Below are 21,818 nucleotides of genomic sequence, written 5' to 3'. Positions count from 1 at the left end.
GATCCAGAACAACCTTGATGCTCAGCCCCTACACTGTGCAGGGAGGTCTCCAATGACCTCAGCTCGCTCTGCTATGGCAGCAGGGCCGTGTCACACTGTGAACCTGGGGGGAGGGATCCAGGCAGCGTCCAGAACACAGCGATGCCCCACCTGAGGTTCACAACCCAGCTGGTGCCTTGCAGCAAAAGCAGCCACGGGAGGTCGTCTCTTAACCAACTCTGCAGCTTTTGCTGTGTGTTAGAGGAGCAACAAAAAGTGCAGCGCCGGCTGCCGGGAGGGGCTGGGGGTTAATGTTCAGGATGCTGCCTGGGAATTTAGCCGTGGGATTTCCATTATTGCTAATGGGACTCACGCAGCTTAATTTCATGCGAGCTACTCTAAAAACATCCCCCTCGCTGCCTGCAAAATCTCAGTCCTGAAATCAAGCCTTTCAGGAGTCAGAGAAGGGTAAACAAACACCTGAAGCTGTGCTGCCTCACCGTCCCTCCCTGTCAGCTGCTGGGGTTGAAGAGCTGGGGAGGGGGAGGAACTGGAGGGGTTTTAGGCAATTAAAAATCTCATCGTGCTGGCACGCTGGCTGCCTGCATGCTGCAGCTTTGCTCGCTGCCAATTACAGCAGCAGAGTTATAACCCCCGAAAAAAGCAGGGGTGGCTGATGCCTTCCCCTCAGGTGTGGCGCTGGCAGCGCTGCGTTGCCAGCCTGAGCCCTGCCGCCTCTGCTCGCCAGGCCTCCGTTGCTGGGCCGCTCTCGTTAAATGACTGCTCTCATCTGGTCCCCAAGTACATTAAATCCCATTATAATTATAAACACACATCCCCAGAACGTTCTCCTTAGATTACATTTGCGCTGCTTTACCCCAAGGGTATCTTTGTGCTAATACCGGCCGTGGTGGTTGTTTGAGCTGGCGGCACGGGCCCTGCGTGGCGCTGTGCCTGGGTAGGGCTGGGGAGGCAGGGGGTGCTCTCTGCCACCGCTACCGAGCTGGCCCCAGAGGTGATGCTGGTCTGTGAATGGGCACCAGGGTGTGGGGATGGCCATGGTTCAGCATGCCTTGCCCGCAGCGTGGGGCATCACATGGCACGTGTTCTTCCACTGCCTTTTCCGTTGGTGGTGTTACTGAGCTGTCCCCTTCCTAGGCTGCTGTCAGACCTCCCTCTCGCGTCCTTGGCTGCGCAGAGCCACCCCTGTAGATGAGTACAACAAGTGGTGCCACCCTAGGGCAGATGTTTGATCTGGATAAAACCAGCTTTATGGGGGCGATGTGCCAGCGGGGGCGTGTCCCACCCGGCACATTTGGGGACAGAACTCATCTGCGACCCCAGACTTGGCTTTCTGGGGAGGTTTTACCCCCTCCTGTGGCTCAGCCCGAGCACCCACGGCCCGCTCCACCGGCAGCACCGGGGATGGGCTTTGGCTGCCCCGCGGTTGCTCGGCGAGAGGTTTTTCCGTGGGCCGGTCTCCTCGCGGGGCGTATGGTGTGGGTGGGGCGGCGTGCACATCCCGGCGGGGCCGGGGGGCAGCCACACCGCCGGCTCCTCGGTGCCCCGTTCCTTCGGGTGCCCGGTTTCTGGGCTCTTCTAGGAGTCCGGTTCCCCTGGCGCCCCTCTCCCCGGTGCTCGGTTCCTCCATGTTTGCTGCCGGCAGCGCTGCCCTGCCGCGGTGCCGGTCCCGCTCACCCCGCAAGGTGCCGCGCCGGGGCCGGAGCCGGTGCGCGGGGCGGGGCCGGGGGGGGGCGCCCGCGCTCAACGCGGAGCGGCGGCGGCGGGGGGGGCGGGCGGTGGGTGGGCGCGGGGGGGCCCTGACGTGGGCGCGGGGCGGCCCAGGGGCCGGCGCCGCCGTGATTTGCTGCGCGGCGCGGCGAGCGGCGGCGGCGGCGATGAGAGCGGGCAGTGCGAACTGCCGGAGCAGCCGCCGGCCGCCGTGAGTGCGGGTAGGGGGGCGGGATGCGCCGGGACCCCCGCCCGCCCTGCACCTGATGGGGCTCAGCTGCCTGGCCCGGCCCCGCGGGGGGAACGGGACGCGCGGAGCCGGGCGGCGGGGGGGGGAGCTCGCCCCTTCCCCGGGCGGCTCCGTCAGCGGCTGCGTCGCCGAGCCCAGCACAGAAACTTTTCGGCGAGTGTCGGCAGGCTGCGGGCTAATCTCGCTCTTCTCCGTCTCCTCCTCTTCTTCTTTTTCTCTCTCTATTCTTCTCTCCTACCTCTGCTCTCCCTCTCCTCCTCTTCTTCCTCTTTTTTCCATCTTTTCTCCCCACGACCCACACCGCTCCTCTCCCCCTTCCTTTTGTCTCCGCAGATATCGGCACACAAAGCTGGTCCCAGATTTGAGCGGCGGCGAGGCCCCCTGATGAGCCAGCCTGGGGAGCACCATGGATCTGACTAAGATGGGCATGATCCAGCTGCAGAACCCCTGCCACCCCACCGGGCTGCTGCACAAAGCCAACCAGATGCGCCTGGCGGGGACGCTCTGTGACGTGGTCATCATGGTGGACAGCCAGGAGTTCCATGCACACCGGACAGTGCTGGCCTGCACCAGCAAGATGTTTGAGATCCTCTTCCATCGCAACAGTCAGCATTACACCTTGGACTTCCTCTCGCCAAAGACCTTCCAGCAGATCCTGGAGTATGCCTACACTGCCACCCTGCAGGCCAAGGTCGAAGACCTGGATGACCTGCTCTATGCTGCCGAGATCCTGGAAATCGAGTACCTGGAGGAGCAGTGCCTGAAGATCCTGGAGACCATCCAGGCCTCCGAGGACAACGATACTGAGGTCACCATGGCCGATGGAGCCACTGCCACCACCACTGAGGAAGAGGAGGAGAGGAAGTCAAGATACATCAAGGGTCTCTTCATCTCCAAGCCCACTGGTGAGGAGAGCAGCTACGCCAGCACAGCCTGCCAGAGCCTGCCCGGAGCTGCAGCACAGCAGAGCCCCTCATCCTCTGCTTCCTTTGGCCCCCTCTCTGCCATGAGTCCCACCAAGGCGGCGGTGGACAGCTTGATGACCATCGGGCAGTCGCTGCTGCAGGGCGCTCTGCCCTCCGCTGCCCCCGAGGACTCGCGCCCCAGCAGCCGCCGTCCCCCCGGCCTCACTGAGGTCAAAACTGAAGCGATGCAGGTGGACGATGCCTCTGGCCATGACAGCCCGCAGACGGCTGAGCCCGGGGCCTCCAGTGGGGAGAAGCCAGATGAGAAGGGCAAGGAAGGACCTGGCACCCCGACCCGCAGCAGCGTCATCACCAGTGCCCGCGAACTGCACTACACCCGCGAGGAGGGTGCCGAGCCACCACCCGAGGCCGGCCAGGGGCTGCCTCTGGGTCCGGAGCCCTCTGCCACAGTTGCCCAGGGCGAGAAGCCCATGGGCATCTACACCCTGCTGCCGAACCACAAGACTGAGTCGGTGCTTGGTGTGCCGCCGGCTGTGGCGTCTGCCCTGCACGTGCAGCCGGCTCTGGCTGTCTCCATGGACTTCAGTGCCTATGGGGGGCTGCTGCCCCAGGGCTTCATCCAGCGGGAGCTCTTCAGCAAGCTGGGGGAGCTGGCGGCCGGCATGAAGACAGAGAGCAGAGCACTGGGCGAGCAGTGCAGTGTGTGCGGGGCAGAGCTGCCAGACAACGAGACCCTTGAGCAGCACAGGTGAGTGCCAGCGCCGTGCCGCTGTGTTCTGTACCGGGCGGGGTCTTGCCAGAGCATTTTGGTTTTCAGTTGGATGTCGCGTGTGCCGGTGCAGAGCTCTCAACGGGTACCCCAAAGCTGTGAGGTGTGCACAGAGGGGTAGCTGTTGCAACTTTCCAGCTCTGGTAGCCATGCCAGGAGGTTCCGTCCAGCAAGTGTGGGCTAGGAGGGCAACCTGGATGGGGCTTGGCCATAGGCGTTTCTTGCAGTGCAAACCCCATAGCCTCCCCTGACCGCACAGCTGCTATGATCTGAGTCAGAAATCTGTGTGTGGATGGTGTGCAAAGAGATGAGTAGGGTCTTGCCCACCCTCTGCTGGGAATGGATCCCTCCTGCGCCAGCTGGGTGCTTCCATGTGGGGAGAGACCTGCGGGATCCCTGTGCCCAGCCACCGCGATGACATTTGGGATCACAGCGTGCGGCACCCAGCCAGCCCTGCAGTTTGCTGCTCCTCAGCTGCCCAGTTTAGGAGCTACCTGCACTTTGCACAAAGTAATATGGGGGCTAGGCTGGGTAAAGCCAGGGCAGACACAGAGCCACGAGTACCTCCCTGCAGGGACAGCTTCAGGGGTAGAACCTCCAGCAGCTGTGATCTTGGGGCTACATGCTCCAGGTGGTGAGATCTTTATGCTCACACCAAACCCCACACTGGAGGGAGCTGCTGCGGGGTTGGGTGCTCAGTGTTTGTTTTTGGCACGAGTTTGGTGCTTCTGCTTAACGATCCTGGCAGCATGGACCAGAAGTCACCCCCCGGGTTGTATGGAGAACAGAGTTGTGTTATTGTTGCATCTACACTGGCATCAGTAGCCAAAACCCTCCGTGATGGGCATGCTTTGGTGAGCCTGGTGCTGGCCCCCAGCACATCAGTAGCCCTGTGGCAGGACAGCAGCATTGGCATAGTGCTGGAGCTGCTTGGAGCCTCCCTGGGCTGCACACTGTGTCAGTTATTGAATCAACAGGTTAATTAGTCCTGATGCTCATACCCCACCCGGGGAGGGTGCCGTGCCAGCGTGCTCTTGGTTTGGGGAGCTGGTGTGGCTGCGGTGCGGGTAGCGCAGGATGTGCCAGAGCTGGCGTCGGGTGCTGGAGCCGCAGCTCCCACACGTTCAGCCCACGAGTGTGCCCAGCGTGGGGGCTCTCAGCTCCACGCAGGGCTGCAAGTGACGGCGGCATCGCCTCCCAGTCTGGCTGGTGGCTTGGATCCTGCTGGGAGCAGGCATCACCCTTTGGAGGGGTGTCCAGCTGTGTGGGGGTGCCCCCTGCTTTGTTCCCCAGCGGGCAGGCAGCAGAGCTGGGCTGGTGTGGCTCGGTGTGCCCGAAGCCGCCAGGGTGTGCGGTGATGCAGACCAAACGTCACTGTGGGGAGAGCTGCAGTGGAGGCTCAGGGAGAATTTTAACGTGCTTCTGCTCCACGCTCTCCAGCATCTCCCCTTCCCTCTCCGAGCCCCAGAGTGGTGCCTGGACCAGCTGCAGGACAGGGCCGTGCTGGGGCTGCCTGCAGCTCTGCAGGGCAGGTGGTGAGTTCAGATCCTTCACCCAGTGGTCAGGAGATGGAGGAGTGTGTCCCAGCCTGCCCGAGCGGGGCTGGTTCTGACGAGCATGGCTGCAGCCGTAGCTGATTTCTCAGTGAGTGCTGAGCCCTGTCGGAGGCTGGGTGTGTGCTTGGCTCCCCAGGGGCTCGGGGCTCCTGCCAGAGCATGAAGCTGAGCACCAGCCCCTCGAAGGCAGGGGCTTTGGCTCCGTGTGCCTGTTGGTGCTTTCAGAGAGATCACTTGGTGCTGGCAAACTTTGCAGGGTAAGCCAAATCCTTTGAGCCATTTTTAAAGCTGTCTGTAAGACCATCCACATTCAAAGGTGTTGGACAACAGTCAGATGAAATTACCTGCCCCACACCCCTGCAAGTCTGACCCGAGGTGCTTCATGTGCAGACTGTCTCGTGTGGCCTTTTCATAGTGTTTGCTTTCTGGTACCTTGTGAGAATGACCACTTGGGGAGGGTCTGTGGGATCCCATTGTGTTCACAGAGCTGTTGAGCAGCATCTTCTTTAGGCTGGGATCTGTATCTTGGCTGGAGCAGTTCTGGTGCTGGTGGCAGCTGCACTGTGCTGGCTACAGCCACCTCATCATTCCAGTGCCTGGGCGGGGATCTAGCCTGGGGAGCCCCTGCACCCCACGCTGAGGTCCCAGCACCCCCTTCCTGAGCTGGGCAGGATGTGCTGGGGGCAGTGTTGCTCATTGGTCAGCATTTCTCACTGACCTCCTTCTGCCGAGCGCTCACCATTGTGGTTTTGCTTTCTGACCCCTGGTGGAAAGGTGCCCAGAGCAGAATCACTCCCAGCTGCCTTGAGCTGGGGGCTAGGGCAGCTGCTGGGGATGGGCACCTCCAGCACAGGCAGTGCCAAGGGATGCTTGACTGCCTGGCACAATGTTTGGTTGCCCAGCGTGGTGGCTTTCGCATGCCAAACCTTAGCAGGTGACAGGCGGAGCCCAAAGCTGTCCAGAGCTGTGTCTGCAAGGAGCTGGATGAGGCAGTGCCTGTTTACACTGCAGCAGGAGCCTGTGCATATGGTGGGATGTTTGTTTACACACACACGCCTATAGAACCATAAATATCTGTGTGTGCTTACAGCCTCGGAGCCTTCCGAGCCTCCTTCCTCTCCTCCTCAGCAGGGGAAGTGCACGCAGGATAAAGCAGGGGAGGGCCAGGCTGGCTTGTCCCTGGGCTTTGGGATTCAGTGGGGGTTTGTTCACCCTGGGTGATGGAGGGTGCCCAGGGGGATGGTTGGCTGTGCTGCCCCTGTGCAGGAGCTTGGCTCCTGGCCACACTCGTGGCAGTGCTGCCTGCCCCAGCGGGAGGCAGCCAGGAGCGCTGAGCTCTGCCCCTTTGGTGTCCGCAAGCCTTGGCTCCGATCGGGGGTTTGGGTCCCCGCACCCACCAGCTGCTCCTCACCCTTCTTTAAGCTTCCCTCCTTCCCCAAGCTTGTGCTGCTGACTAATTGAGTGTGTATTGAGTCGGCGACTCTTTAATTTTTTTTATAAAAGATTTCCTTCTGGGTTCAGCAAAGTTCAAACTTAATCTAATGTTAGCATCGATCGCTGCCTCTAATTGCAGACAAAAAGCTATAGTTCAGCAGCCCTTTTTGGGCTCGTTTGTGTGAGGGGAAACCTCCTGAGCTGCACCATGAGTGCTGCACCGTGACTGCTGCGCTGAGCCCCAGGTGATTTCTCGTTGAGAAGTTAAATGCCTTAAAACTTTGCAGAAGATGTGGTTTCATTTGTTGGATGCTGATGGCAACAGGGCAGATCGCAGGCAGGGATGTGACTCCATGAAGCTGATTGGCACAGCTGAGCACCCAAAGCCTCCAATGCTGCCCAGGAGCTTGGCCACCGTAGCGATACCATATGCTGTGTCCACGTGAGATGAGACGGTGAGCTGGAAAATGAAAGTGCTTGGGGTGATGGAGTTGTGGCATGGAGGCTGGCAGTGCTCCCCTAGGGGTGGTTTGGACTGGGAGGTGCCTGTCCTTGCTGGGAATCCACCTTGAGGAACATCTCAGGCCCAGTTTCCAGGTCTGAGTTTGGCACTTTGAGGTTTCATGACTGAGTTGTCACCTGAAGGATGTGTGCCCCCCGGGGTGTGTTGTGGGCAGGACCAAGGGGGTTTGCTCCTCCACTTTGGTTGCTGGACAGCCACAACCTCCCCACTGCAGAGTTTTGCCCTCTTCTCCCCTTGCTGAAGCACAGAGGAGCAGCAGATCTACCTGGCTGCTTCCAGGTGTGCAGGATCAGAAGTGATGCTCCTGCCACTCCAAAATGATCCTGCTTGGGGACACGGCAGTATCCTGTGGGGTCCTGGTCCCACAGTCCCTGCGACATGCAGCTGTTGGTCCACTGTCTGCATGGAGCTGCAACATTGGTACTGTAGCAAATACTGCACAGCCCTGCAGGAGGATAGTCTAGGCTCTGGCTGTTTCTCAGGCAGCCTCACCTCCATCCATCTCTGCCAGGCTTAGCCTAGCGCTGTGCGGCTGATGCCATCAGGCACGTTGGCACTGCTGGGTGTGTCACAGCAAGAGCAGGCACAGGGCATCAGTAAAGCCGTAAATGTGAAGCATGCGATGCCCAGCGCTCGGCGAGGTGTTCCTAGTGCTGATTTTGGTACCCTGGTACCCTGGCTGGGTTTTATTTGATTTCAAGTGTTGGGCAATTTCTGCTCCTCTGCAGCCAGAATTTACAAAAAGGAAGAAAAGCAGAAAGCAAGTGGGGGAGGGAGGGAGAACCAAGCTCAGCCCCCCAAGCCCGGCCCGTGATTACTTCCAGAGTCCGAGGACGCCTCGGCAGCTCCAGTTTCTTGCTGATGTGCCTTATTAGCGGCACCTGGCATCATAAGGGCTAATGGGAAGCAGCGTTGGCGGGCGCGGGGCGAGGAAGCCCTGATTAGCTTTCTGGGCAGGGGCCGTGCCCCGCGCAGGAAATGAATGCTGCCGCTGAGGGCCACGGCGCTGACCCCGAGCGTGTAACCCGTGAGCGCCGGCCGAGACCCCGCGCAGGATGCTTGGGATTTCGGGGGCTCTCTGGTTCTTGTCACGGGCAGAGGGGGATAGGCCAGGCTGTGCTGCAGCCTTGAACTTTTGATTTATTCAGTGGGGACTTAACCATTTCCATACCCAGCTCCTGGCATGGCAAAAGCGCCCTTTGGTCCCACGCTGTTCCCTCGTTACTCTGCATTGCTTTAGCTGTCTGGGTGATGCTTTTTGAAGCCAAACTCTGGGATTCCCAACAAAAAATACCAATTTTAATGTGGTTTTATTTCATTTCATTCCCCCCCTCACCCAGTAGTAACTTCTGTGCCTTCCTCACCGACAGACTGCCCAGCACTGTTCACGCTGTGCAGCTCACTGCTGGCTGAGAGGCTTCCCAGGGTGATGGGGATGCTGCCCACTCCCCAGGCTCCAGCCACCTTCCCTGGCCTTGCTCATGTCCCAGGGAGCAGGAGGAGTGGATCTGCACCAACCCATCCCCATCAACCACGTGGCTGTGACCCTAGTCACAACGCCCCCCTTGATCAAGGACACTGGGGTGGCTTTTCCCCACTGTGTGCTTGCCTGACATCCCTTGCTCACACTCCTTGACAAGCTCTGTGGAGCCCTTGCAGCTCTCATTGTAACTCCTGGAGGGGTGCTGGTTCAGGATGCATTCGTTGGCCATGCAGAGGGACCTTGGAGAGTCCATGCTGTGTCAAGGGTGATGGGAATGGTGCAGAGCAGCCCAGGAAGCTTGTGACTGAGCATCCCTGCAGCCTTCCCTGCTCCGATGTGATGATGGTCCTTTAGTTGCACCAGTGCCTTGGATGGAGTAAAGAGATCTGCATTTTCCTTTTTGCTTGCAATTAGCAAGATTTTTCTTTTGCTGCCCTCCCACCTCCCCTCCTTGACAGCTTCAAGAGAGGCTTTAAATGAGTAATTACTAAATATTTCCCGGCAGCCAAACACGGGGCCATGGCATCTCCTGTTGCAAAAGTGAAAAATATTTCTGTTTGCAGTTAATTTTAGTGGCAGGCAGATCATGTTAACTGGGTGTAATTGCTTCCAGAGATGGCAGAGGGTTTTGTGTGTTGGGATGAAGGGTCTGGTAAGTGCTCACTTCCTGTGTAAATTAGCCTGCTCCATTCATTCCTCCTCACCCCGGCAGTCCTGGCTTGTGTCACGCTGCCTGCAAGGGCTTTTTTTTCCCCCAGCCTGGTGCTGGGCAGCTCCGTGCGTTCTGGCGGGTTCAGTCCTTGGCCAGGATCGTTCCCTCCTTTGCCATCACTGGTGGGCGATGTCAGGATGTGCCAGCATCTGCAGCCGATGACTGATGGGTGCCCAGTGCCCACGAGTGCTAGCCAAATGCCGCTGTGATGGCAGCACAGTCACACCTCTTGGGTCCCATTGGGCTTCCTGGAGGTTGGCTCAGGCTCCAGCCCTGGCAGAAACTGGGCACCGCAACAAAGCCGTGGGATAGGGAGTGGCTGGAACAAGGAGGATGTCACATAGGGACATCTGGGTGAACAACTTAATAGCAGCAGCCGAGGAAGGTTTGTGCATCCTCTGAGCCCCGGCAAACAGGGCAGGCAGCGCTGCGTGTGGTTAGACACTGCTTAACGTGAGCTTACAGCTCTCCATCCAGTTGTGACAGCTACTCATGTTCCCAGGCTTGAGCCTGGTTGCAAAGGGCTGCTGTGGGCTGCTCAGGAGCATTGCATGTGTGTCTTGCTCACTACCTAGGCTGAGCCCTGCCCCAAGTGCTCAGTGTGCGTTTGAGTGCCGTCTACCCTCGTAGTGATTGGGGCGCTGCTGCAGCTGGGGTGGGCAGCAGCAGAGACCCCTGCGAGAGCACTGGGCACAACTGTCCCACGTGGCTGTGCAGCTGAAGGTGGGTTGCTGGTTTTGGCCCTGCCATGCGCCGGGGTGGCCATTTTGCAGCTGCAGGAGGTGAGAGCATCGCTGTCGAGTTGGGGCTGCAGGCGCAAGGCTCCGCGGGCTGGCCGGGGGCCAGGGCCATCCGTATCATTTTCCCTGTAGTGTTCTTAACTGATTTTAAGTAGATTATGGCTGGATGTGCGCCCTGCTGGGCCGCTTTAGTTTTCCGACGGCCTTCGCCGTTTCGGTGCCGTTTCATTGCACGCTGGTTAACAGCGAGCCGGTGCTGCGCGGCCGCGGAAATGCTGCTGCACGCCCGCAGGAGTGCGGCGAGGCGCGGAGAGCCTGCTCCAGCCGCCCGCCATCAATCGGCGTTAAGCACCCTGCTTTGTTACCGGTGTCAGCGCGGGAGAGGGCTCTTTATCTGCGTGTATCAGCCGCGCTGATAACCCCCAGCGCTGTTCAGTGCCATACGAGGAGACGAGCAGCTGGTTTGCCGTGCGCCGCCGTCTCCCTGCGCCACAGCAGAGTGCCGGGGGAGGGACGCTGGATGCTGGCATGAGGGTGAGCAGAGAGTGCTGGCACGGGTGGTGCCACAACACCGGCACGCAGGGGACCTCTGCACCCACTATGAAAAAGGGCATCTTCACGTGCCTGCAAACGCCGGCCAGGGTGGGGAGGGGAACACTCGTGTTCACCTTTGGTGACCTACAAAGACGGCAGACATCGGCGGAACGGAAAAACAAAGAGAAACTAAAAACCCACAGCCGCCAACGCCAGCCTGTTTGCATCGCCGGGGACCCCGCAGGGGCAGCCGGAACCCCAATATCCAGCCTTGCAGCAGGTACCTGGAAGTGGGCACATGATCTCTGCTGGCACTGCCATTTGGAGTACTGGTCTCCATGTAGAATAACTGTACCAGAATGCCAGGTCCGAGTCAGTTTTCCTGGTGAAAGACTGCAGAAAGTCTCTGCTCACCAAAATGCCATCATGGCGCCCCCCCATTGTGCCCCTTGGCTGGTAGAGCCAACCCCTGGCACAGCAGGTGTCTTCTGCACACAAAGCTTGGGCTCTGCCAGAGCTGAAGATGGGTCTTCCCCTTAGTGAGGGCCTGTACTGATTACAAAGTCATTCCTAGGGCCTTCCATAAAGGCACAGCCCAGCCCCTGCACCTGTATCCATACAGGAGCATGCGGCTGTTGCCCTCTGCTTAGTGCTGACTGTGTACCAGGTACCAGTGACAGCCACGAGCTGTTCCCAGCTCCATCGACACCACAGCAAGTGCTTTCACTCCCTAGCCAGCAAGGTTGGAGTCGGTGCTGGGCCCCTGCGCTTTCCCCCTTCTTCTCTCTGTGCATTATTGATAGTAAACGATACTGGGAAGGAGAGCTGAGGAGGCAGCGTGATTCGCCCTGCTGCAGCCCGCAGGGGCAGCCTGCCGGCAGAGCGCTGCGTGGCCTTTGTTATGGTGTTCAGGGACAGGCTGTACTCATCCTGGTGTGCAGAGACCCAACCTGTGAAGGCTGCAACTCAAAGAAACTCCATTTAACTACAGCACGGTAAAAGAAGTCCAAGCCAAACCCAGCTGGTCCTCTTGGAAGCTTGCACGTGTGGCAGCACCGGGCTCCCTGGGTGCCTCATGGGTCTCCAGATTTTGCTGCCTGTCTTTGGCTGCCTCCTTGGCTTTGTGCCTCGGCATGGGAGTGGGGACAGCCATGAGCTTAGGCATCCTCGTTGCTCGGGTCTGGAATGAGATGCTCAGGTTCATGCAGGACAGGGCTGCCTGCTGGGGGGAAGCAGCAAGGGGACAGGCAGAGGGATGCTCAGTGCAGGGAGAGCCAGAGAGCCACTCCCAGAGCGTGTGAACCGGAGCCGGCAGCGTGGCATGCACTGGTGACGGGCGTCTTATCACGGCCGGGCACGGGCTGCGGTCGCTGCCTGCTGCACAGTGCACACAAACTGCCTTGGCGTGGGAGAGATAAGGCACAGGCATTGTGCAACACCCGCGCCTCACCAGCCCCTCGCCGGCCTCCCTCTGCCCACGCCAGCACAGCACTGCCACGGCGTCCTGCTTGCACCCAGCCCGAGGGCATGGGCGGTGGCACCACCAGCACCGGGGCAGGTGCTCTGTGCCAGCAGCACATGGTGAGCCCGGGGCGTGGTGCTGTGGGGTGGTCAGAGCACAGCTTGTGCTCTGGGCCCCTTTCTGTGAAGTGCTCAGAGCCAAACCCCTCTGCACCTCCCTGCTGGGTGCTCTGCTATTTTTACCAGGAACAGAAGGACTTCCTCTGCTTTCTTCCTTCCCCTCTGTTCAGAGAAGAGATCTCGGTGCTGAGCGATGGTGCTTCTGCGAACCGGAGCAGTGGCTGGAGGTGCCCAGTAGCACGCCAGGGCTTTTTGGGCCACTCTGCCCATGTTGCGCTCACCTTCCAGGGAGCAAAGTGGGCAACTCCTGCAGTATCCCAGGCTTACCAGGGGCTGGGGCAGTGAATGAAAGCTTTCCCTTGGCAAAAAAGTAAAAGGAGTTGTTGATTTTGCTTTTCAGGTCCCCATCTCCTGTGGCTCTCAGGGAGGAGGGATGGCAAAAGCCATTCTGGCCTTGCTCACCTTCCCCCAGCCTTGCCATTCGCTGTCACCCTGAGTGAAGGGCAATGTTCTGCTGGGGGCTTTGGGGGGATTTGGAGCTTTGTGTTCCTGGGGGCTGCAGGGAAGATTGCGTGCAGGACAGAATCTGTGGGTGATCAGTGCTGTGGTGGGAACCAGGCCACCAGCAGCTCCCAGCCCACAGGGTGCTGAGTCAGTGGTATCTGAGCAAGAGCAGGGCAGCACCGGGGCCTCTCCCAGCCCTGCTCACAGGACCCAGCTCCCCAGGATCTCGGCAGGCAGAGGCTTGTATTGATTTCTGGCTGCGCTGACCCTTTGGCTGGAGGCAGCTCTTCCCTCAGCGTCTGCCCAAGTGTAACTGAGAGCAGCCCAGAAATGTTCATCGCCCTTCCCCCATTAATTAGGGCTGCCCAATGCATTATTTAGTGGGGTGGGAGCTGCTGCGAGCGAGTGCCGTGTCCAGCCAGTGCAGGAGTGGGGGGCTTTGGTAAGTCGTGTGCCATTGACATGGGCATTGCTGTGTGTGAGCCCAGGTGATGCCAGCCAGTGCTGCCCTGGCACATTGGGGCAGCTGCCAGGCAGAGGCAGGAGTAGAGCTCACATTGGACCTCACCACTGGGACAGAGACTCATCCGGCTGTAGCTGTCTAGAAGGAGATGGGATGAGGATGGCAAAAGTGGGTGGTGGGTCCTGAGGCCAGGGAGCCCCACAGAGCAGCAGAGGTGGGCATCTTCTGAGGATGGTACTCAGGACACTTTCCTTCTCCTTACCCCACAGCATGTGGCAGGGTGCACTCTGCCAGCCAACTGCCAAAGGCTAGATGCTACCAGCATGGGCATCTGTGCCACATCCTTCTCCTTGGGCTGGAGGTGGAGAGCAGCTCCCTGGTTAGCCTCTTTGTTGCTAAGTGCAGGAGCAGCTCTCTGCAGTGAGCTTCCCGCTTGCGATGCCTGTGTGAGGAGAGGGCCATCAGACACCCCCTGGCCACAGCAACCAATGCACCAGAGCCTGTCTGGCCCTGCAGCAGGCATCATGGGCTCAGGCTGGCAGGCAAACATTGCTTCCTTTCCTCTTCTCCCCCCAACTTCATCTGCCCAGGTGCCTGGTGCCACCCACACAGAGAGTTGGTGGTAGCTGATAAGGATCACTGACCTCATGCGGGCAGGGGGACTCTTCCTCCCAGTGCTGAGAGCAAACCACTCTGTCTTCTGCTTGCTTTGTGGGGCTGGGGCTCCCCGAGGCTCTGTGTGCCTGGCTGCTGGTCCTTGGCACCGTGGCTTCTCATGTGGCTGTGCCACAAGTGGGGTTTGCATCCTCGGTGCTCTCATGGTTGTGTGGTTTCAGTCCCTGGTGCCAAATGTGCTCCACAGCAGAGAGTCTGGCTGGGTTTGGTGCAGCTTAAGGGTTTTCCACCAGGCCTAAAAGATGGCAGGTGCATGTGGGAGCTGGATTCTGCTCCAGAGTTGTGCCATGCAGGGTTTCCTTTACCACAGGGCACCCTGTGAAGGGACACTGCTGCCAGTGCTTTGCCTACAGCCCTGTGTGTGCTGTGCTCTGTCCTCTTTCATGGCCAGTCCTGGGGTCTGGGTCCTTCCTTGCTGGTTCTGGTATGCAGCAAAGGCTTTTTAGGGCTCCTTTGTGCCTGGCACGGGAACCTTCTGCATAAGTAGGTGGGGAGCAGGAGCAGTGACAGAGGTGACACTGCAGAGCCTGGGCAGCAGCCAGCACACAAGGCACAGCCGGGTCCTGGGTCAGCCACGGGCCCCAGCCTGGCCCTGGTCCCTGTTGCGTCCTTGGTCCTGCCGTGTCCTGCATCCCCTCTATGATGCCCAGCTGAGTGCTGATCCTTGGTCTCACCATGATGCTGTGAACGCCACCAGTGCCCTTGTCCTGGTAGGGCTCAGCAGGGACCACTCCACAGGTGACCACTCCATCAGACCGTGGCCAGGCTGTGAGGGCACTGGGTTTGCTCTGCTGGGGCACCATGCCAGGCTGCAGCCATGGTCGCTGTGCATATTTGGACACTTTCTTTCCTCTCCTCCAGCTCATTTCTGTTCAGGACCCTGCCTGTGTCAAACCTGGGGTATTTTCCTTCCTCGCTCGGGTTGGCTTCGTTCTGCAGCCACCCAGGCTGCCCAGGCAGGTTGTGGCTGGGCAGTGAGCTGCTGCCTCTGCCATGGTAAGGAACTGCGCTTCCCTTCACGGCGAGAGGGGAATGCATCGCTCCTGAGCAGGGAGCTCCCCCGAGGCACTGCCCGCAGGGTTTGCTGCTCTTCCCCACAAACCTGAGGATTTCCACACTTCATTACCAGGCCCTGAGCTGTTGAGTGGTGGCAGCAGGGCAATAGGAGATGTTTGCACATGCAGCACTGGGAAAAGGGCGATTCTTAAAGCTGCTGGCACAGGCTGGGTACTTTCTCCCCTCATGCAGTGTTGTTGTGTGGAAGCTGTGGTGCAGGATGTGTCTCAGTTCCCAGTGCCAGCCTCAGGTTGGGCTTGGATGCCCAGCCAGTGCCTCCTGGACTGTGACTCTACTGCCTCGTGTGCCCCCAGGCTGCCCGGATGCCATTGCTGTCACCTGTTGTGCCGAGGGTTGGTGCTGAGGCAGCTGTTCTGCTCCAGTCCATGGTGCTTGTGCCTTCAGTTACCTCTGGCCACCTCTTGTGTGGCATCTGCCCCATGCTGACAGGTCAGACACGAGCTAGCTGCAGGTATCGCCATGTTAGGAGGACTAAAGGTATTGCCCTTGGAGGGCTGGCAGTGAGGGATGCCCACACCAGCCTTGTGCTGGGTGGGAAATGCACCTCTGTCCTCTCCCCAGAGGGGATAAATCCTGAGCTGGGCCACTCCTGGCTGTTGAGCCCAACCAGCAGCTCCTCTCATGCTGCAGTGGTGGCTGCTCCTGCTCAGGGGAGCCTGCTCTGGCGCTCGTTAGCCAAGACCCCTCCTGGACTGCCAGATCCCTTTGATTCCTCCTGCACCGTCCTCTGTCACATCCTGGCTCCACGTCCCAGGGTCACATTTTATTATTTTATAGGTGCCATAATGCTGGGACCATGTCATGGGCAGTGGTCAGCACAGTCCCTCCACCACCCTCCTCCTCCTCAGGATGCTCCTGGGCAGTAAACAGGCAGTTGTTGGGGAGCACATGGAGCACATGGAGGGCTTTTGGTCCCTGATCTCATTTGGGAGCCAGAATTGCCCATGTTTAGGTGTGTGTGTTGAAAAATGCATAATATTTGGGCTGAGGAGTAACTTTCCCACGCTCAGTGTATGTTGCTGATCACATTCCCCTGTGTGTACAAACTCGGAGCTTTTTGTTAGTAAATAATGCCAGGAAACGAGGGTGGAAATCAACGAAGCTCTGTGCATCCCAGTCCAGGCATTGCTGTGGCTCTGCAGAGAACCCCAGCACCAGCAAACCAGGGGCAGACCTGGCTACCTTTATGTCCCCACAGCTCCAGGCTGACCACCCAAAGCACCTGGCAGGGAGCAGGGGTGGTGCAGGGAATCACTTTCACCCAACAAATGATTTCTCATTTCAGGAGCAGATCTGAGATCTATTGAACTTCTCAGTGTCCTGTAGCCCCTTCGCAGTCTGGCAGAGCATTCACATGATGGCTTACCTCTGCTTCCCCCTCGGGCTGTAATTAGTGTCCTTTACACAGAATTGCCTTAGAATTGGATTTGAAGAAGATAAGAATCAAATTACCAGTATTTATCTTGTAAATTCCAAAAGATCTACTGAGAGGCACTGTATAAAGAGGGGGGGTGTAAAAATTTGTGCTCTGGCAACCCAAAGCTGCCCCAGGTGCCAGGATTCCCTTCAGGATGGCATCTGCAGAACACCCTGGCGCATGGGCCACGGCTGGAGGATGGCTCCTGGGCTGGGCAGGTGGCTGCTTGGTGCAATCACACAACCCAGCTGGGTCTCCATCTGATGGATGGTGGCTGGGTTTTGTCAGACAGGGCAGACATGGCGCAGCTGGTGATGAGTTGGGTGCTGTGGCTCCTTGGGAGGGCAAATCTGAGGCTGGGCACGTATGGAGCAGGCTGACCTCACTCCCTGGAGCTGCTCTCAGGTAGGCTGGGGGAGAAAAGTCCTCCCAGTGCAGCAGCTTCCCCAGTTCTCCTCTCCTCTTCCCTCCTTGCTGTGCTGGGCAGCTCTCACTTGACAGGGCAAGTGGAGCACCAGAAATGGATGGAGGTAATTTTGGTGGGCTCTGTTTTGACAGAAATTAAGCATCTGAATTTAAATGAAGGAGATGGAAGCCTGGGCAGCTGAGGCGATATTTTCATAGCGTAAACAGTTGCAGAAGAAGATTAATAGCATCTGTGTAAACACTCTGTGGCCGTGGCGAGGGGCTGGGGGGTTTAATAGCTGGAAAATACTAAGGAGGGCTGGAGGGAAGGGAGGCCAAGCCTCCCCTCCTGCTCGCCCTCTGCACACCTTTGGCCTGTCCATGCATCCCAGGGTAAAAAGGCAGCCGCCCCTGGCCCGTGGTAAGTGACATATGGAAGCAGCCTGGTAACTGAGCGCCGGCTGCTGCGCAATAAGCTGTGGGGATCAATGTGTTTGCCATGTGCCTGCTTGTTTATGACACCTGCCTGCAGAGCACTGAGCGATGCCCTGCATGCCCATGCCTCACAGCCTGCTGCCCGTGTGGCAGCAGCACCCAGGGAGGCTTTGGGTCCTGAAGCGCAATGCTGCAGGGTGGTGCTGCCCGGCAGCTTCCCAGCCCCGGGGGTGAAATAACACAAGTGGTGATACTCAGTCATGAGGAGCAGGAGGAGAGACCAGGTCACATCTTCATCTGTCTTTGGGGCTCTCCTGACCCTGCTGAGGGCTTCTGCCCCTCTCCCATTTGTCACCCTCCCCGGAGTGGGTACAGAAGTGGATCCCAGGGATATAAATGCTCATTTTGTGCACCAGGGAAGGGTTGGCATCTTTGGAGCACTGTGCCACGTGAACCGGTAGTGTTGGGACCACATGCCCAGGTGGTCACCAGCAAGATGCCAAGGGCCCATCAGCTGCATGCTGGTGGGCAGGGGATGTCCCAACCCCTTGGCAGCAGCAGCTCCCACCCTGCAAGCAGCTAACCCCAGCTCATCCTTTGTGGCCTGGCACTAGCTCTGAGCTGAGAAAACTATTCCTGTGATTTCAGAGCCCAGATGCTCCACAGGTTTGGGTGCTTTGCCTGTGCTGAGGGTTGACACCTGCCCACATGCCCCCTGTGCAGCTTTAGGACAGGATCACACAGTTCTGTCTTCAGTATCAGCCTGGCAAGCTGCAGTGATTGACCTTTTGACCTAGATATGAAGTTGGGAGGCAAACGACACAGCTTGCAAGATTTTGGTAGAACTGTTGACCTCCTGCAAGATTAGCAGGGAGATAGCAGTGACAATAAGCAGACCCTGCAGGCCGGTCGATAGTGAACTTTACCTCCTGCCCAAAACTGAAGGTCAGTGGTTTACTGCACACAGATAACTCCTGAGGCTTTTCACACCACCGAGTCCCTGTGCAAAGCAGATCCCTGCTCTGGGTGTGCTCTTTGGGAGGCAGGAGAGGATCCAGAGAATGGTTCAGCCTGGGGTTTCCTGGCAGTGGGTCCTCCTGGCAACACCGTGCTGAGGCTGCACCCGTGCCCCTTGAGAAGCTCAGGTCGTGAGGAGTGAGCTCAGGGGGAGCAACGTGCTCCCCAATGGCCTTTCCTCACCGCCCAGCTCTTGCTTGCTTTCACTTTGCCTGTCTAAAAGATCGTCCAGTTAATTAACTGGAGAATGCAATTTCAAAACCACTAATGCTTTACACATGACAGCTCTTAAAATAAGAGCAGCATCCCCTGCCTGCGCCGCCCTGCCTGCGCCGCCCTGCCTGCGCCGCCCTGCCTGCGCCGCCCTGCCTGCGCCGCCCTGCCTGCGCCGCCCTGCCTGCGCCGCCGCGCTCGCCTCTCCAGGGCTGTTCTGCAGACAGGTTCTCCCCAGCTGCCCCCATTCTCATTTAGGGGCATAAAAGGTTTAGGGAATCTGATGCTAGGGTCATCTTATTTCAGGGACAGCTATTCTATCATGCCCTCAGCTTTCCTTGCTTGTCACCTGTTAATCTCCAGCCAGCAGCAGCATCTTTGTCTGTGGTATCTCTCACTGCCTAGGAGAGCCTAGGAACAGCCTAGGAGGTGCCTATTACAGTGTGGGTGCCAACTAGGCTGTGTTCCGGCTACTTGTGGACCCACACTGCTCAGCGAGCAGGGCTGGGGGGCTGTGGTTCACTTCTCTGCAGCACCAACAGGCAGGTTCTCATTTCCAAGCAGCTAGTCCAAAACCTGCCTGCCCTTGCTGGTGTGAGACCCCTGGGATGCCCTCCCTGGGACCTCATCCACAGAGCACAGCCAGCCCTGACAGCCCCAGAGGTGACTCTTTGGGACTTCTCTTGCTGTCACAGGGAGGTTTGCAGCTGCTCGGGGGAAAACCCCCATTTTCCTGAACCATTCCTGCTTTTCCCCAGATGGGAGCAGGGAGACCTGGTGGGAGCTTGGAGGCCAGTCGCTGGGTTTGTTGTTAAAAACCTGCACGTGCACCACCCCCCTTTTTCTCTTCCCCCTCTTTTTTTTTTGTAGCTTAGAAACCTCTCTTTGTGGCAGAAGGCTGGGAGGGTTTGAATACCAGATCCAGGCGTAGGAGGCTGACTGAGACCATACGGCTTTATCATTCATTAATTCCTGTGCTCATTCATCCCCCTATTTAAACTGCTCTGTAAAGGCAGGAGCTACAGATGGTCTTTTGGTGCCCGCTTTAGCCTGCAGACCTCGGCCCCGACAAAGGGGTACAGAGGGAGCAGCAGAGTGTACAAAATATTTCCAACCATTAGAAATCGAGGTCTCATTCACCGCCTGCTCCTGTTTTGAAAGCGAATTTATGCAGGAGCCTCGCAGCCGCTGAGTGGGGCAGTGCCAAGGGCCCGGCCGGGCTGGGGAGCGAGCGGCAGTTACGGTTCTGCCGCCACCGCCGCCCTTTGGGAAGCAGAGGAGCAGCAGCAGCGTGGCTGTGGTTGCCTCCTTCCCTTTGTGTTGTGCCTTCTCCAGCCGCTGTCTGGGGGAGGGAAATGAGGATTGGGATTTTTGGTGTTCGGTCACTGTTGGCATTTTTCTCTAAGATTTTGTTGCCATCATGGCACCGTATTCAACAACTGGCACTGTGCTTGGGCAGGATGCTGGAGCTCGACTGTTCCGTGCTCAGATCCTGGCCCTTTGCTTGTGCAGTGGCCACCATGTTACCACCGTGCTTAGGTGGCATTCTCTGCCTGGCTGCAGTGCTGTGCCAAGCTGGGCACAGGCCGTGCTTGGGGGGAGAACAGGTGGCAAGCTCAATCCCCTCACTGTTCCCCACAGGGCTGGGTGGCTCAGGGATGGCTGATGTGGCTCCTGCCCTGACTGTGGCAAGGGACACATTTCCCTGGGATGGGATACAGCCAGGACACCTGGCTGACATCAACACTCTTCTCCCACCCAGTAAAAAAGGCTTTGACTGGCAGCTCCTGGCTGCTCCCCACCTCAGTTCAAAGGCTTCAATGCCTCTTAGACCCCAGGAAGCCTCCCCCATGGCTGGCATCCCAGGGGAGTTGGGGACTGTGATTGCAGCTATTGGGGATCAGCTGGGGTGAATCTGTGATGTTTCCTCAATAGAAGTCCTCCTCGGGTGCAGCCGAGGGGGTCTGAGCTGTCCCCAGCACAGACTCTCACCGGCTGTGCCCAGCCCTCGCTGCACCAAGTCAGACCCAAAAGTTTTCTGGTGGAAGAACCAAATTCCAGGATCCTGATTTCGCACATGCTGTGCTTAAATATTAACACCAATTGAGCAAATTGCCTTTTAACTGCTTTTATTTGCTTTCATTAACAGTATAATTTAAAAGCTCCCGAATTTGCATGGAACCTGTTGTGCACATTGGGGAGGGGGGCGAGGCTGCTCATAAATTAATGAGTCGTGAGCCAGGCCCCTGGGACAGGTCCCGGGGCGCCAGGCCGGCTCGGCAACACCCGGCTCGGGACGCGGCGTTCTTTTGGCCGGGCCCGGGGAGCAGAGTGTGCCGTCAGGGCTGGCGGCCCGGCCCGGCCTGCTCGGAACTTGGCTCAGGCAGGAGGTATTTATTTATTTTTCTCCAAAACATGTTGCAGGCTGAGCAGAGCTGATTGCGGGGAGCTGCAGGCGGTGCTCTGCTATGAGCACACCCGTGCCTGAGCCGCTGCAGGAGGAGACGAAACGGGGGAGAGGTGTCAGCCCCATGCCCACGTCCCCTGGCTGCTGCGGGACCCGGCGGTGCCCGCAGGCTGCTCGCAGCCTCGTCTGCCCGCGTTGTGCTTGCAGGAGGTGTCAGCCTGCCAGCGTGCCTGCAGCCAGCGGCCGGCTCGCTCCCCCCGGCGCAGCTGTTTGTGCGGTTTTGGGAGCGGAGCCAACCCGGGCGCTGCGCAGGCAGCCCTGCGTGCTGCACGGTGCTGACAGCTCCCCTGGGCTGCCTCTCGCTCCCATCTTCCTTCCCCTGAACGTGTTTGCCATAGGAGGGTTTTGCTGTTGGGCGGACAGTAATGGCCTTGAGCCAGGCCCTGGCTGCCCACTCCTTCCCGGCTGGGCACACGGACACTGCCCACTCCGACTGTGCTCTGTCCCCACGATGCCACTTGCACCTCCCTTGTTTTCAGTCAGCCCTGTCCCTGAAGGGCCAAGAATGAGCATTTTGTGTCTGCACCTTGGGCACTTGGGTGGAAACCCAGGCGGTTTGCACAAACAGCCAGGGTGAAAGTGCTGCTTGTTCTCCGGGATGCTGTCCCCACGTTCCCGGTGACTCAGGGCTTTGCCATCGTCGGAGCATCCCAGGAGGGCACTTGGCATTTTCACACAGAGTGAAAGGGTGGGAAGGAACACCCAGTTCTGCCTGGGACTTCTGGGTCTGGAATGTGCTCCTCACACGTGTGTTTGCAGGGGAGCAGCAGAGGCTTTGGGGTGCCACTTGCCTGGTAACCCCAGCATATGCAAACCAGAAGTCAGTCAGATACAGCAGTGCCTGTGCCCCCTGCCCAGTGTGGGACCCTCTGCTGCAGCCCTACAGCGATGCTCCCGAGCTGGACACTGGTTATTGATGCTGATACC

At 58.7% G+C, this 21,818-nt stretch overlaps 1 protein-coding gene across 3 annotated transcripts in view; it reads left to right on the top strand.

Moving 5' to 3' along the window:
- Positions 1 to 1,814: 1,814 nt before the first annotated feature.
- Positions 1,815 to 21,818, top strand: part of ZBTB16 (zinc finger and BTB domain containing 16) — a 55,619-nt gene continuing 35,615 nt past the window's right edge. Inside the window, exons 1-2 of one of the 3 annotated variants that reach the window (XM_054176172.1) lie at positions 1,815 to 1,921; positions 2,294 to 3,634. In XM_054176172.1, coding sequence (XP_054032147.1) covers positions 2,367 to 3,634 — 1,268 coding nt within the window. In that variant the 5' untranslated portion in view covers positions 1,815 to 1,921; positions 2,294 to 2,366. Of the gene's footprint in view, positions 1,922 to 1,975; positions 3,635 to 21,818 lie in introns of those variants that run through there. The other 2 variants (XM_054176173.1, XM_009908302.2) reach the window with 2 other exon arrangements.

This window comes from Dryobates pubescens, chromosome 34 (assembly GCF_014839835.1).
Source record: "Dryobates pubescens isolate bDryPub1 chromosome 34, bDryPub1.pri, whole genome shotgun sequence".
NCBI lineage: Eukaryota > Metazoa > Chordata > Aves > Piciformes > Picidae > Dryobates > Dryobates pubescens.
Note: the sequence above shows the minus strand (reverse complement) of the source record. Positions and strands in the feature narration are given on the sequence as shown.